Raw genomic sequence first — 18,297 nt, forward strand, 5'->3', positions numbered from 1 at the left:
TACATCCGGATTAAGAATGTTTGGGAACAAAGGATTGACCCTAGAGTAAATAACTTCTACTAACACTCAAAAGATAATTTGACAACTTAGACTTAATTGTACAAATTTGATAAAAATGCCTTCAATAAGTAATATTTACAACAATGAAAAGCTAAATTATGAAACAAACTGAAACATAAAACGCAACACAATTTCCTTCAGAAATTGTGCTATAATTTATTTACACATATTATTTAGAATATAAAACAAATGAATTTTAAAGGAAATTCTGACTTTATATTAAAACAAGAAAATCTCCCTTACTATAATTCCCCTGTGCTCCAACTGCTTTGGACCCCAAAGCTAAATTATGAAACTAACCATCCTACCATTATAGCTATGTGTCCGTCATTTGTGAAGCATCCCCTGTCTTGCAGGTGATAGCATTAACCATCCGTCTGTACATGTCAACTATAAGGAAGAAGGGAAGTTAATCTGCCAAGTATCATGATAAATAACTTTTAAATAGAAAAAAAAAATATGGGATAGAACTGGTTGATCTTTTAGTACCAGGTTCAGTTAAATTGTCTGAAACATATAAAAGAAGATGGTAAGACATAATATATATATAAGAGACATAAAATGAAACAAACAATACTATAACACAATTATAACAAAATTTGAACATAATGTAATTGTATCAAAATTTTAGTATTGCAGATCAAGGTTTCACAAATGTACTGAATGTAGCTTACAATTGTGGATATAATGTCGATCCTTCTTTTACATCAATATCGTTAACATTTTTAGATTGATCAACTTGTTGGTTTTGTAACAAGGAGAGATAACCATGGTGAATAATAACAACATAAGCACAACATGGCTGACTCAAAATTATTTTTAGTTTACGCCAAGTGAAAAAGTCAACATCAATAGCAGAAGGAACAGCAATAGACTGTCCTGTTAGTTTGTTTGTAATTGTAAAATTTCTCCATGTAGTAAACAATTTGCATGAAGGAAATGATGACATAGTTACCCGTGGGATATTTGGCGTGGTAATATCCCAGTAAGATGGGCACAGAGATAATGATACTACTGGCACAATAACACAATTCCCCCCAGAGGTAATTTCTAAAGCTATGATAGTAGCTTTTTTCGACTTCTTTTTATAAACAAATATCATAATAATGACCAACAATACAAGAACAGTTATACTTAGTACTACAGAAGCATGAATCCATGAAAATTCAGAAGAAATAAAATTGTTTATAATATTGGTTTCATCATCAGCAGAGTTTTGACGAGTAGTCGGGGCATGATAAATAAAGGAAGGCACAGTTTGTGACTTAGCTTGGGACACTTGTTGTAAAATAAACATGGCAGTTGCCATTTTTCTTACTTTGTAAAATAAGCAAATACAAGTAATAAATGACAAAAATCCAATGGTAAATGTAATAAAAATCAAAATTGCATTTACATCTGGCCACTCAGATTGTAGTTGGATGTCCCCTGTTAGCAGTGGTTCTGTTAATGTTTGAAAAATTTGTGCATCCTTCTTTGCAGCTAGTGCCATCTTTTTAAGATTTAAGTGTTGTTCTGTATCTGCTGCAAGTAAGTTTGACATGTTGTGTGAATATATTCTAAAATCAGGTACCTCAAGTGTGACCTGTGATGGAAATGTAGTGTCCCCTAACAGATGTTTTAGTCTGTCCTCATCAAAAAACTGTGTCAATAATGCAAGATTTACTGGATGAAGCACTGAAAAATCTGATGTATCATTTGTTGGATAAAGTGATTTTTCACTGTAACACTCAACTAACCTTGGTGCAAAGTAAATGGTTCTAGAAGACAAAGAACATTTGCAAGGAATGTTAACAATGCATAGAGAACAAGGTGGTATTAATGTTTGGTGATCAGGGCAATTTAGTGTAATGGTATTGTTATTTCGGTAGACCAAAACAGAAGTGGGTGTCAATTCAACAATATTAGTAATAAGATGGTTATGAAAGAACCTGAAATTACAGTGCTTGTTAACTAAGTCCACATCATTGTTAAATAATGCAATGGTGCACCCTGGAACCTGTGTTGGTGTAAGTGCTACATTAAACGGACAGAAAATTGTCTGACCATGCACACAATTAGTAAGATCATCAGTAGTCAGAGTGGTATAATAGTCGTGACTGTTAGTAACAGCTAAGTAGTTAGCAAGGGAAACAAGCTTGGTAGCATGCTTGGATGTGTGGTTTATTGGGACAGGCATGGATATTATTTTGTACAAGTTTAGGGGTTTGGTATGTGAAGAAACAGGAAAACGTAGTGTTATGTAAAGTGCAGAGTGGTTTCGAGCAAACAGGAAATTAGAATGGGTATAGTAGTAAGAAGGATTAAAGTGTGTCAAATAAAAGCCTGGGTGTGACTCTGTTAGTATTCTTTGGATTTTGTGCAAGGTTTGAGTTAGCATGTGCTTTGGTATTAGAAAAGGAGAGATTCTACCTTCAACTAAGCTTTGAATACTTGATTGCAGTTGATTTAGCTTCTCTCTCAAAATGTTACCATTATTAACAAGGTTAATTAATATAATTGACATGTTACTCATAGATTGCTGAAAAGAAGACATAGTTTTATAAAAATTATGTGTAACTTTTCGTATGTGTTCTGCATTTTGTTGTATGCCCTTCATCAAGTTAGATGTTCTGTTGTCAACTAGATTCATAAAGGATGACAAGTGTTCATCATGTTGATGTAATGCATTTGCAAACATGCGTGTCCTTGCATTTAAAGCATTTATGTGGTTAGCTAACAGGTTGACATCCCCCATTGTGGCTAATCCAAAAATACCTTTGGCCAAGTTGCCAATAAAAGGTAAAAGAGACCTCGATAAACGAGTTTCCTTAAAAATATTTGACTGTGGCACCAGAGTGTGAATTGACCGAATCGTTTGTAATAACTGTGATTCAGTTGAATCATGTAAAAAGTGAATAAAATTTAACATATTATTAAGTGATGAACATTCATGACTTGTTTGGTTACACATCGACATCCTTGTCAGCCTAACATCTTTTGGTAAATCAATTCTGAATGTATGTAACCATGACTCAGATGCCAGGTACAAAAATGATTGTTTCTTGAAAACAACACCATAGTTTATTCTTTGCACGAGACCTTTATCTTGTTCTGTCTTCTGTGCTTTGACATATGTGGGTTTGTTCATCAGAACGGTTACAAGGACCATGATCATAAGGAAGAGACTCCGTTGAATTGTCCAAAATTTACCTACAACGAGACAAAATGGAAAAAAAATTAATGTGATGTTGAGTCGGGTGTATGTTGATCAGACATACAATAGCACTATATACTCACAACAAGTTGTGAAACGGTGACCACAACACATTATTTTTAGAAAATGAAATGAATTCCTGTATTTTTGAGAAAAATTGCCAAAATAAACGAAAGAACTTGAAAAATAGTATATGGACGCCCTGGACAATTCATCAAAATCTATGACCTTTAAATCATACATTGGGTCAGCATATCTGATTTCATGGAACAACCCTTATTATTATTTTGTTTTATTATTATTATTAATATTATAATTACATGTATTATGTTTTTTTTTCTACTACTATTTGCTTTGAATATAATTCTTGACATAATTTTATATCATTTCCGAAATTAATGATATCTTGTTATATTTATCTACAAATGTATAACTGTTAACAGTAATTTTGAATTTCTACCTAAATTGAATTTGCCTTGATTTATTTTTGAAACAAGTTTTCCTTCTTGTTCCTTTACTGGTATACCTGTTGTTTAACTGAACAAGTATATCAGCATTAAAACTCTCATTTGGTTCCCATGAAGAAGAACCATCCGCCCATTCAACTTTAAATTCTCGTCTCCCTCGTCTAAACCTAGCACCAGCTATTTTATTATAATTATATTCTGTAATTTCCCTATTTTGATTTTCATGCCTACCCTGTACCTGAGGTTGAGGAGGTTGAGGAGGGGTTGGAGGAGGTTGATTATTTACAACCTGATCTTGTGGATCAACTTGATCTGGTTGAATTTGATTCTGATGCTCATTATCATCCACAAGATCCTCTTCATTTGGATTCCTTATGTCCAATTGGTCACTTGGGTCATTATAATGCTTTAAATGACAAGCATTTATGAGTGACTTATGGACCTTTTGAGTCCTAAGATCCAAAAGCTTGTACGTGTAGTTTGGACCTTTTTGTGTTATGAGGTACGGTCCTTCAAATTTGTCATATAATTTGTGAGACTGACCGACAGGAACCTTGTTGATGGCTTTTAGAACTCGGTTACCAAGTTTAAAATCAGGAATTTTGGCTTTTTGATCATGAAGAGCTTTACTTTTTTCTTTATGAATTTTGTCATTTTTGGTTGCAATTTCATGCACAATTTGAAGATGTTCTTTTATTTCTTTCACATGATCTTTTGCCGATTGGCCTAAATTGTCTTTTGGTGTAAGAGCAATATCAAATGGTAAATTCATGTCTTCCCCAAACATCATGTGAAAGGGTGAATACTCCACTGAATTGGAGCATGGTGATTTTCTAAAAGCCATCATCACACTTGATAAATACAGTGGCCATTTATCTTGATTTTTCTCACAATAAATTCGCAGGGATTGCGCAATGGTGGAATTTTGTCGTTCCACCAACCCATTTGTTCTTGGATGGTACGACGATGTGTGATGCTGAGTAATATCGAAAATTTCGCACATTGATTGCACTAACTGTGACATGAATGATCTCCCTCTATCCGAAAAAAGAACCCTCATTGCTCCATAACGGCAAATAATTTCATTATAAATAACTCTTGCAATTTCCTTTGACTCTTGGGATTTCAAAGGAAATGCTTCTGGCCACCTTGTAAACGAGTCAATGGCAAGAAGAATGTACTGATAGCCTTCTGGGCTTTTTTGAATAGGGCCGAGAATGTCAATTTGCCATCGTTCAAATCTTCCTACTTCTGGCATTGCAGTTAGAGGAGGGTTGAACGTGTTAAAATTTCTTTTTGCCATTTGACAACGGTTACAATGCTTTACATATTGCTCAACATCACCATATATGGTAGACCACCAATACTTGCATTTAATCGCCGCATGCGTCTTAGAGATGCCCATATGGCCACCACCAGCCATCCCATCATGATAGCTGCGTAGAAGGTCTGGGCGTAAAGCATTTGGTATACAAAGTTGTTTTATATATTTCTTGTCCTCCTGCTGACCCTTGCACCTGCGTTGACCTAAATGGTAGAGTAAACCATTCATTATTTCATAATGCTCAGCTTCTGACACACATTTACGTCTGTCTTTTTCATTGTCTGGCAGGTTACCATTTGTTAGATAATCTACAATAAATTTAAAATCTTGGCTGTCTTTTTGCATCTGAAATAAAGTTTGACTGTCAGTTAGCACTTCATTTATTGGTGTTGTCTGTATAACACCAATAATTGGTGGTTCTTCACCTGGACGGAAGAAACGGATTTCAGTGTACTCTGTTTGACCCTTATTAGGATTGTCTGAAAGAGAAGGTTCTGTCATATTTTCTACTAGTTCTGAAACTGAATTTACTGTTTGCTGTTGATCTGATGGAACTTCTTGTTCACTGACTGTGTCTGAAACAGAAGAAACTTGTGTATCATTATTTTCAGGATACTCACGTCTGCTCAAAGCATCTGCAACAAAATTGGCTTTTCCAGGTTTGTGAACAATGTCAAAATTATACTGCTGTAATTTAATGGACCAACGCTGGAGACGCGCATCTTTTGAATTATATAAAAAGCAAAGAGCCCTGTGGTCAGTGTACACAGTAAACTTACCAGATGATAAGTATGTATGATACGCACGGACACCACAAAGAATAGCAAGACATTCTTTGTCTGTGGTGTTCCATTTTCGCTCTGCTTTATTCAGTGAGCGACCACCATATGCAATGACATGTTCCTTACCATCTGAGGAAACTTGTCCCAGAATATAGCCAATTGCTTTATCTGAAGCATCACATGTCAAAATAAACTTTTTGGAACTGTCTGGATAAGACAAAATAGGAGCCGAAATCAGCTTTTCCTTTAAAATGTTAAAAGCTTCCTCACATTTCTCAGTCCAACAGAATTTCTTGTCTTTGGACATGAGTGCATTGAGGGGAGCTGCAATTTTTGAGAAATCTGGGATAAATTTCCTATAATAATTGGCCATACCAATAAACGATCTGACCTGTGTTTGTGTTGTGGGTCTTGGAAAGCTTTTAACAGCATCAGTCTTTTCTGGGTCTACCTCAACTCCATTTTTTGAAATAATATGTCCAAGAAATTTTAACTTTTTCACTGCAAAGTGGCACTTGTCAGGGTGTAATTTGAGATTGAATTTTTCCAAACGTTCAAAAACTTGTGCCAAGTGAGATAAATGGTTCTCAAAGGTGTCACTAAAGATTAAAATGTCATCAACATAGACCAGAACTGACTTCCAATTTAACCCACGAAGTATTGATGTCATCAAAGTCTGAAAACTGATTGGCGCATTTGTCAATCCGAATGGCATACGGGTCCATTCGTACACACCATTCTGTGTGATAAAAGCAGCCTTGTTCTTAGAAGATGGGTCTAATGGAATTTGCCAAAAACCAGACCTCATATCGACCGATGAAAAATACCTTGCCTTTGCATCACCTATTGCATCAAAGACACTCTCTAAATGAGGCAAAGGGAAAGACATAGGAATAGTAATTTTGTTGAGACGTCGATAATCGACTGCAAAGCGAAATTCATTATTTTTCTTTCGCACTAAAACAACAGGTGAATGCCAAACAGAATTTGATGGCTCAATAATACCATTTTGAAGCATCTCCTCAACCTGCCTATCTATCTCTTTTCGGTTGTGAGCTGAAGTTCTATAACTTGGTAAAGTTACAGGTTTAGCCCCAGGTACAGTTTCAATTTGGTGCGAGTAAGCATTTGTTACTCCAAGTTCACTCAAGTCTTTTGCAAAAACCTTTTTATGTTTGTTTAATAAACTAAGAAGTTCCTTCTTTTGGCTTTCATTTAAATCTGAATTTGTGAAATCAAATTTTAAAGTTTTTGACTCATCAGACTTTGACTTTGATTTGTCACTTATAGCAACCTCTGTGTCTAAAGGTAAAACATTAGCCTCATTAATTGCTACTACATCTGCAAGGACTTGTCTTTTTGGTAACACAATGTCCTTGTAAGTAGGGTTGAGTAGTTTCATCATGGCTTTACCTTTGTTTACAGATACTACACACTTGGCAGCTACAAGATGTTTGATGGTCAATGTGGGCTTAGGTTCTAAAATAACTTGTGACCCATGATGATGTTTTGAAACTGAAACCGAAATAACTGTTTCTGACATTTTTGGTATAACAACAGATTCAACTGTTCTAGCTAAACCTGCTGCTTCATAAATAGCAGACACTAAGCTCACATTGTCATCTTCAATGTGGAGGGTTTTTGTTCCACAGTTTATTACTGCCTTGTAAAAGTGACAGAAATCTTCCCCCAGTATTAAAGAGTGATGGATATTTTCAATAACATGAAAAGGGTATTCCAAAGCTTTACCTCCAATTTTTACCTCTAAAACAACTCTGCCAAGTACAAGTAATCTATCACCACCTACTCCTTTTATAACATTATATTTTGATTCATGCATTTGTGACTTAGCATAACATGTTTTGTCAAAAAACTCTTTACTGACAACACTAATTGATGCCCCAGTGTCAACTAAAGCAAAAGTTTTCTTATCCCCAATATGCACTTCAGTTGTATTCCTGTGCAAAGGCATTGTAAAATTTACATCTGCACAGTCATTATCTCTGTGCCTATCTCCAGACGGGTGTCTAAAGATAGGCGCGCACCCCTAATTCCTATTACCATTCACCATGTTTGCAGGGTTATACCAACAAGCCGCCCTAATATGTCCCCTTCTTTTACATTCAGTACAAGTTTCAAATCTTGCCAAACATTGATTCCTTGATCTACAATACTCACGATTACAACGGGAACATTTGGTATTGTGGTTCTGTTGTCTGTTTTGTGGCATTGGTCTGTAGCGATTAAAATTGTCTTGTCTTGGTCTGCTACCTCCTTGATTTGGATTACCACGTCTATACTGATTTTGCTCCGTCGGTTGGTGTCTGAATCGGCCCTGATCACTAATTGCTGCCATAACTGCTTCATTACCAGCTTTCAGTTCATTTATTTGTCCTATCAGATCTCTAATGACTGCATTTACATCACCTGCGGGTTGTGTTTTTGTCACAAGTAATGTCATCTCTGCCCTACAGGCTCGCACGCGAAGATCTTCCATGTTGACTGGATCCTGTGGAATCACTATGTTTGCCAAGGCTGGTTTTAGTCCTCTCATAGCTTTGGTCATCAATGAATTCTCAGTGACATCAGCATCAGCAAACTGTTTTAAAACCCTGTGAATATAGTCGTCCACTGTCTCCTGTTCGCCTTGAGAAATATCCATTAGCTCCACATTTAGCTGTGTGGGTCGAAATCTTTTCAAAAATGCCTCTTTTAGTAGATTGAAGGATTTTTTTATACTGTCGTTCAGATTGTTATACCAATATTCCGCATTCCCTTCAAGGTAACAAGGAAAATACTGGCATATCCTGGCTTCTGTAAGTCCTTGTAAAGTCATGTAAGTCAGGAATGACTTCCACCATTGCACAACAGAACCTTTACCACTAAATTTTCTCACTGGCATTAAATGCGGTGGTACCGGCATTTGAAATTGTGGCAATGGCTGTTGTAGCTGTGTAGCAGCAGTTGCTGCAATTGGCTGCACTTGGGGAGTTACCTCAGTTCTGGTCACTACAGGAGGATCTTGTCTTCTTGCAGTGTCACTTGTTTCATCCACCCTGCCATCATCATTGGTCTCCATCTCCTGGTGGACTTCAATGGTCTGGTTAATGGGTGCTCCTCCTACAGGCATATCTTCGACTGTTCCAGAAGATCTTAACCAATATGCCATACACCGACACCTGACTCCGGGATTTTAAGTCCTCCACCACTTGATGTAATATGCTTTTGGTGTATTTTTCGGTAGAGCAAATTTTGGGAACTAGCTCTCAGGTGTTTGTGTAGAGGAGTTTTGTAGTAATGGTTGTTTGAGCCAGACGACAGAAACGACTCAAGGTCTTTGGTCGGTGGCCTGTTATAATAGAAAATAAAAGTTTGGTTTAAAACTTTATTTTCGTCCGATGCGTCATAAAAGTGCCGCACCGGACGGAACATTTCTTTTTATATGGAATTAAGGCCTAAATTCAAAATCAACCAATAAAAATAAAGAAATAATTTCGTACCTAAGGAAACGTGTAGGAATATAAAAAATATACTATTTCCTTTGCGGAACAAAGGTTGTGATGTGGTATTAATCTCCCATGTGTTTGTCACCTGTTCAATCTTAAGTAACACAATGGGCTTAATTAGATAGTTCATTTTACATCCGGATTAAGAATGTTTGGGAACAAAGGATTGACCCTAGAGTAGATAACTTCTACTAACACTCAAAAGATAATTTGACAACTTAGACTTAATTGTACAAATTTGATAAAAATGCCTTCAATAAGTAATATTTACAACAATGAAAAGCTAAATTATGAAACAAACTGAAACATAAAACGCAACACAATTTCCTTCAGAAATTGTGCTATAATTTATTTATACATATTATTTAGAATATAAAACAAATGAATTTTAAAGGAAATTCTGACTTTATATTAAAACAAGAAAATCTCCCTTACTATACTTGTACAACGGGACAAAAATGTATACCATTATACCCTGGTCATAATTAGCTTCTGTTGTTTTTTTTTCTGAATTAAACTCTACTTATTGTTAATCTTTATTGAGTTTTATAGATGAAACCTATCAATAGAATTTCATAGTGATGAAGATTGTTAAAATCTTAAATACTGATATTTGATATTTATGTATATTTTTTTATGATTTCGACTGTAAAAAAAAATAATTAAATTAAGTTTATATTAAAGAGCTATAAAACAGTACATGAAGTGACTACGTGTACATGTATTCTGCAGGAAGTATATCCCAACTTTCTATACCATTTACCATTTTGTTTGATCTTATACATGTACATATACAGCTCTATATACAAATGTATCTTAGAAGGAATTGTTACATTTTGTGACACAGGCTTCCACTAAACTTACAAGGGTTATGGTGGGTATTTGTCTGTATAGTCACTGATAAAAGAGATTATATCAGATATATTCTTAAGTGTGTGTTTATTTTGCTGAATCTAATAAAACCTTAGGCTAATTGAAACAAATGGCATATTGATATATCTATTTTTTTTATTTTGCAATTTACTTATATCAACATCCAGTCTCCACAAAGTTTTGTTGTGGTATTGGCAAAACATGTGTACTTTCTATGAATAGTAAAGAAAATGAAATGGAATGATTTAAGTTTTCTGAATTAAACTAGTGTAACATATTGTCCTAAACTGTAAACCAGATTTTTCCAATAACTTCAATCACTATGAAATAGGTCCCTTCTATCCGGACTTGTGAATAAACATTCACCACAGAAATAGGTAGGCGCCTACAAAATATAAATCTAAGTACAGAGGTTCTGAGTCAATTAAGGAAAAAAATCTATACAAGGTATATTCTATAGATTCTAATGTTTCGAACATTATGTACACATGCCAGCATACCAGAGAGAATCTCAAGGCAGTTACAATTACAAACATAAGTAAACAAAAACGGTCCAAAATACATCAAATTTAATGATCCAATTGTATAACAGAATTAAATAAGAAACACAATCAAAAAGGAATTATCAAAATTGAAAGAAAACTTTAAAGTGGATTATTTTTTACTCTGGAGTCCTTCAACAACAATTATAATTTTCTGTCATGCACATATTGGTTTATGAGTAGTTGAGCTAGTTAAATAATCCCCCTTTGGAATCATCCAAACACCATTATATTCCTTCATGTACATCTGAATATGATACCTAATTTCCCTATAAAATTTTATCACATCCCTTGAGCAGTTTAAAAAGAGTAAGGATTACAAGAAATATGGACTGAGGGTGATTTCCTATATTTTCCCAACCATTGAGTGGGTAAAACAATAACCTATAAACACAAATTGTTTACGTTTCCTATCAAATCTTCAGATATTGCCTATTATGGACAATTCGTAACATCAAAATAACTGTTAATACATGCAAACAATTAACATACAGTACCTGAACCAATTCACAGAACTAAGATTGTGATCTGTCATTGATCATTGATCTGTCAAACCACGTCGTTTCCATGTAATTATATTTTTGTGAACAGCTTAGCATGGCACAGTTGGGACAGTAAAGCCCTTCGGATTCTGCCTATTTCCCTGTTGGCACACGCCAACTTTCGTTGACATTGCTGATTGAATCCAGTGAAGCCTGACGGATTATAACACAATGTATATTTACTGGTAAATGTGTGAAAATATTGAATGAAATGTACTGTTTAATTTTAATAATGAAATATGATTATTTTCGATATATATTAAATGTTACACAGAGACATAAAAGTTAATATTTACACATGGCACGCGCTATTCTCTGTAGTAGCTGATCACCTTGTTAATTGGTCTTATCAGTCATTTAACTAATAATTGGGTTTTTTTCCGCTAATTATTGTTAATAAGAGAACGAACGATGTTTTCTTTGATGTTCTGTTAAAAAATTTTTTGTTCATAAAATCTTTTGTTAGCGCTTTCTGAAGTACTATGTGCGGAAATCACAGTAAAAACAACTAAAGAAATTGGCTTTTACTCAAAGCCGAGTATGTAGTAGCTTTATACCTTATTTGCATTCTTTTCCATTCATTGTTCGTCATTCGCAAGAATAAGGAAATATTTTAAAATACACTCAAATTTCAAATAAAAGATAAAGAATGTGGCGTCCTTGGGGTTCTGTGGAACCCATAATAACCAGCAAATATGACAGAGAGCATGGAATATTGCAAGAGGTAATTATACTTATATCTTATATCAAAGTAGGGAAATGTGTTATAATTGCTGATGAGACAACTATTCAACATTGTCCAAATTACGAGACAGAAGAATATATTTGCATATTACGTAAACAATGTAAAAATTGAAAGAACATGGTTAAATTTAAACGCAACTCAATTGCTATCCATAATGCTAGATTAACAACATGTAGTAGTCGATTCTATACCAACTGGGTACAAAGACAATATTTACTGTGTTCTTGACAATACAAGCAATGTATCTCGACGACTGAATTCTAAATATAGTAACTTTTCAGATGACTGTGGTGCATGGGACACGCACAGCGGCCGAACTAACAAGACTGACTTTATTATTCTTCCTAGTAATATATTAAAGTGGACAATTAAGAAGGAAGGTGTTTTCTGTTACGAACAAAAAAGCAAAGGGAAGAAGACATTAAGACCTTATAACCCACAACCAAATACCGTTGAATATGTATTATACATCACTAAAACATGATAAGTCATACAAAAGACGTGTAAGTTGGTTTCCTAATCTGCCAGACACATTCAAAGAACTCTGAAATACAGCAGTTGCCGAATACACGCACAAAGCTCAGGACGACGTTCTTCCATATCCTGGCACAACTCGATTGTTGTGTACAAAACACATGAAAGACAATGTCTCTGACCATTTAAAGAACAGTATAGGTTGCAATGACAAAGAACGCTCAAAAATCCTTGACGACATCGTTGGTTCTACAGGACTTGTTACAGCCGACGATTCTGTTGAATTTGATCTCAAATCAAATGATATCGTTCAAACGCATCCACAGTTTGCCAGTTACTTTAATTCTCATCTAAAAGATAGACTCTTCGAACATGTTACTTTTCCTGGGAAACAACTAAGTGTCCGAGACCGCCTATGGACCAACAGCAACTGTGAATCCATTAATCATGTCTTTAAAAAGAAAATTAATTGGCAGCCATAGAGTCTCCATGACTTAGATAACAAACTTCATGATATAACCAGAGTACATTTTGCCGATTTGAAAAAGAGCGTTATATTGAACCGGAAATTATGAGCTATTTGGATATTACAATCGACATAAGGTATCACAACAGTGTTGGTTATCTAAACAACAGAACAGAAAGATAAACTTTTTCATAAACTTATGAATGACTGTAAAATATCCAACTCTCTCCAAAGCCGCGTCTTTCAAGCAGTCATTAGTAATTTCCAAATTCCGATTCCACAAAGACTTGCAAAAAGGCCAAATCAAAGGAAACGACCAAGAGTGTACCGTACAAAACCAAGATACTGATCATCTTTGAAGAATCTAAAGCGACAAATCAGGACTGAAATAATATAATATTGTTAAATTTGTTAACTTTCTCATGCATCTATAAGTAGGACGGGAAGATGTGTATGTAGTCTCTCGATTCCAGAAACACCCATCAATTTAAATCAATTTAACTCCTAACAACTAATATTTTGACGGCTTGGCACAATGGACGAGCTCATTTTTTTTTTGTTTTTCTTTGATGTAAATCAGACAACTGAATGTTGACGGTAGTATCTTTGGTGTTTAACTGGTTTACATCTTCCTTTGTACACAAAATGTGGATATTTGAGATTCTGTTGGCTGACGTGTGTACTCTATTCTAACAAATATACAGGCTTCTTTAATACCATAGAAATGCAGGACAAAACATTCAGCTTGTATTTATTTTATTTTGCTAATATATTTCTGGTGTTATTGCCCTTCTACTAAAATGTTTTATGTACATGAACATGCATTAGCACACTATTTGAAATAAAATCTGACAGATAGGATTATTGTAATTGTATTTTTTTCAGAAAAAGTAGCTATGTGTTGGCTGTGTTTCCTCAATGGTGAGAACTCAAAATCACTCACTCAAACCTGCGATGGACATACTATAAAAAAGGTCTAGTTACTCTGTTCGTGGACTGGCATGAAAAAAACTCTGGTTATAGAACTTTTCACCCATTAACAATATATATCACAGAGTAATCAAGGTAACCAAGGTTACAGCGGTTACAGAAAAGGATAAGGAAATACAAGTATATTTTTACATGTGTATACCATCACAATCTTAATATGTTTTCATTTATTTTCATTAAACAACCAGTTTAAATAAAACATAAAATTAACAGAAGTAAGCTATCAGAAAACAAACCTGTCAAAAAGCTGTAGATTTTTTTGACAACACTTCATCACTTATAAATATGCATGTGTAATCATTTGTTAAAACAATGAAATTACTTATGTATTGAAGTCTCATATATAAAAATTCAATACTTGCCATGATGCATTTCCTCGTTTGTAACATGAATATTTAAGAACAAGACAAAACAAAAGTTAATTTAAGGAAATTATTAGCATCTCCAATTTTAAACTGAGAAGAAGCAGTGCTAAGATTTAATACAGATTCATGGTTGTATTTTCGGCTTAAGAACAGAAATCTGGGTCAGTTTGTTTTTGTTAATCACACAAGTCCATATTTTAAGTTTCTGACATTGAGACACTTCTTATCATGTATGAATGCTGAATGCTGTTTTTCAAATACAAATGTACATGTATGCACAAGTCAGCCTTAATCATTTGTGGTTTTTTTTACATCTATGTGGTCTTTGTCAATCTGAGGTTACTGGTATTGATGCTACATGCTAACATATCAAAATAATTGTTGAAGAGTAGTTATCCCTCTCACAAAGAGAATTCACTTTCCTGCAAGAATAAACACACTCTGTCTAAATATTTCACCAATTTTACAGTTATACATTACATTTTATATAGAACTAATATATTCTGATATCTTGTATTTATTACAAATATGAACCTACATTGGGAGGAACAAATATCCAAGAAAGTCCCTTACAGAAAATTATTTCCCTTTCTTATATACAGAAAATTTATCTCTCTGTGTAATACATGTATCTTTAAATCCCATATATTAGTAGAAAAAGTATCTAGTGACTGATAAATTAAGTTAATTATGCAGTAGTTTTATATGCATAATACTGAAAATTATAAATTTATAGATATATTTTTAGAAAGCTCTGCGTCATTCTTATCATAAAATCACATTATTGACCAATTAGAAGGCAGGGGATGCAATTGTGTCAGTTAAATATAGCCCAGGGGTATTCCTAACTTGGAAGAAAATAATTACGTCCCCCTTTTTGAAATGATCGTCCCGACAAATCGTTGCACCTTTAGGATCAGTTGTTGCACTAAAACATATCTTAAGTCTTTGAAAAACATTTATTTTTAAATATTTTAGCGATTAACTATGTGAAAAGTGTGTGTTTTATGCTTTTTTAGCAAGCATATTCACTTCCGGTTTCTTTACAACAAAACCCAAAACAAAAGTTACATTATCGCCCCTTTCCCGCGTGACCAATAAGTGGAACTCTCCTGTCAGCGCGGCATTGCCACTGTACATTTTTTTAAATTTTTTTTTTTTTATCAAAGTTAGTTAATCTTTTTAAGAATGCAATTCCGCACTGTACAAGCCCAGATGTCTGACCTCTGGTTAAGGTAAAAAAAAATAATAAAATAAATTCAGGCTCCCCCACCCCAAAAAAAAGCATTCACATTGAACGGACCTTTAAACACGCATAACTTACCACATCCTAAGAACTTTACAAAAAAAAAAAACAAGCAGCAAAAGTCTACATCATAAAGTTTCTGTTTTCTTTTTTATGGAAACAGTTACACGAGCTCCATGTTGGCTTAGGGAAGTCATACAAGGATATGGTAAACCGGGGAGTGAAACATATATGCCCATATGTTGGTTCGATGCGTTATTTCGTTACTAAGCCATTGTATCACCTAACTTGAGTTTCTGGTTCGATAAATTCCGTTGTTTTTTTTCTATAAATACATTGAATTAGCCAAGCCAACACTTCACATCAGTGGAGGATTTACCGGGGGAGCTAAAGGGGCTTTAGCCCCCAGTTTTTGCGTCTCTTAAAAATAATAATTATCATCATCAAATGAAATTAAACGAGTCATATATCTTAGTCTTATCTCGTATTTACTATCAACTATGAGTGAAACCAATTTACACCCTGTTTGTGTATATATCTGGTCAGATATGTTCAAAAGATTTATTTCGCGTCATATGTCTCACCCACCCTGAGAATGTTAACGACTGTTGAAGCGTGTGTTTCGATACATGTTTATGTACCTTATATAAAGAAAAATATCATCGAACAATTAGTTTTCAATAGGAGGTAATTATAAATTTTAAAAAATCTATCACCGAAATTACAACCGTCATTATCACCACGCGTCCTGAATCGCCGGACCGAACATTGTACATTTGACCAGAGGATAATGGGAGCGTAGCTAGCACTAAATTTTAATTATTAAAATGCAAACATTATCTTAAAAACTTCAATCTATTGATACAGAATTATGATCTAAGTCAACATATGCCAAAGAAAACAAATCGATTATAATGCATAATATCTGGACACATGCATTGATATATTCTGCAAATAAATGAATAAAAAACATTTTCTTTCATCAAATAAAACATTTTTCAATCAGTTTGAAGGTTTAAATGTATATTTTAGTTATTCTTGTATTTTGGAGTATTCTTGTGTATTCTGAGGTATTCTTGTGTATCCTGGGATATTCTTGTGTATTTCTATGGTCCGATACAAGTGTAGATGAATGAATGACTGCAAACAAACAGAACTGTGAAGCGAACCTTAATACCACCAGTATTATCTTAAATGATACAATGTATAGAACAATTGATACAATTTATACATATATTAATTCACAACATTCATTCAACCCAAGTTGTACTGCCTTTTGATTTATGCAGTGATAGATTCAGATGGCTTTTTCGCCTCCTCGTTTTTTTTTAAAATATTTTAGCATGAAATCGTGATTTTCCACAAATATTAGCCCCACAACCGTTTGCTTCGCTCCGCTCGTTCCGCATTTATTAAAAAAAATATAAAAAGTTCATAAAAAATCTGACATTTGGTCAGCTCCCCAAGCTGCCCAAGGTCTGGATCCGCCATTGAATATAGTTTCGGAGATGGGTGAGCAGCGGCCAAATCTAGCAACACACCCTTATACATGTACCGTAAAATACTAGTATAAAGGACCATCAAAATATATACCTTATCATATGCAAAAAACGAAAAAATCGCACCTATAACATTACCGGTTTGCTGATGCTTATTGAGATAAGTTTTCCATCTTAATATACTTCAACTTAACCCTTAATATCATATATTAACAGTCTGATTTTCTTATCCGTATGATGTAATTTGATGCGTGAAAAAGGTGAGCGGGTCATCACTATTACATTGTTTATTGGAACTGCCCCCCCCCCACTCCCCCAAATCAAATAGAAATTAAGTGACACTGTGTGTATGTTAAAATTTTGTCACACTTATAACCTATATAAGGTTCTATTATGAACAAGGTTAATATTTCAATAATTTCCATAGATATATATATAAAATATTAAATATACTGGTCTATGATATTTCTAACAACAATACCACGTGATTGATCGGCAATTTATGACATTACACAGAGAGTGTATAATAAAGTAATTATATAAAGCCCCTGGCCAGAGATCATAGTCCGGCATGCACACCCGAAAATGTAGTCATAAAGTTAAAAAAAAAAAAACTCACAGGTAGTTCTTGGATTCGTAGTAACGATATTAACAAGTAAGGCACATTTATGTGTCCATCTTAAAATGTATTATTTCAATTTTTCTATTCAAAAACTCTGTTGACAGTCTATATATACACACTATTAGCAGGAGCCTCTTTAAACTCGATCGAACATGTATTAATGCTAATGAGCAGACAGACAGACAAATATTTGTGTTTCGTTCTTATTCATAAATCATATATTAACAACAACTACAGACACAGCAGTAGAAGTAAAATTAAGAATAAAATGAAGTCAAACTGACAAAGTATTCCCCGCACGTGAGACTAAATAAGTAACACGACGGATGAGCATAGGACGTAATACTGTTCGAATCCTGGTTACACCTCGATTTCCTTGCCAAAAATGCATATAAATGTTATATCAGAATTGTCAGTATAAGATTGCGTAATATTATACACGTACATACAAATGTACAGTTTTTCTTGGAAAGCCTACCAAGTGATGTTTTATAAACACATAAAAATTGGCAACGTGTATATTTCCTTAACTGTATGAAATTATGACTTACCTAATTCTGGAAGGAGTATTTCTAAAATTTTACAACAAAGAATGGAA

At 34.2% G+C, this 18,297-nt stretch overlaps 1 protein-coding gene and 1 pseudogene across 1 annotated transcript; one reads left to right on the plus strand and one right to left on the minus strand.

The window, feature by feature from the left end:
- Positions 1-663: 663 nt before the first annotated feature.
- On the minus strand, positions 664-9,159 carry LOC148609966 (uncharacterized). Its single transcript, XM_088541614.1, has 2 exons — positions 8,008-9,159; positions 664-3,252 (listed from the first exon to the last, which is right to left on the minus strand). Exons 1-2 carry the CDS (start codon positions 8,996-8,998, stop codon positions 731-733), a joined length of 3,513 nt encoding a protein of 1,170 aa, XP_088397740.1. The 5' UTR covers positions 8,999-9,159; the 3' UTR covers positions 664-730.
- A 2,782-nt stretch (positions 9,160-11,941) lies between these two features.
- Positions 11,942-13,326, plus strand: LOC148609967 (uncharacterized; annotated as a pseudogene).
- The last annotated feature ends 4,971 nt before the right edge of the window (positions 13,327-18,297 follow it).

Source organism: Perna viridis, chromosome 8 (genome assembly GCF_037379345.1).
Source record: "Perna viridis isolate PV_CMFRI_1.1 ecotype Kerala chromosome 8, ASM3737934v1, whole genome shotgun sequence".
Taxonomy (NCBI): Eukaryota; Metazoa; Mollusca; class Bivalvia; order Mytilida; family Mytilidae; genus Perna; species Perna viridis.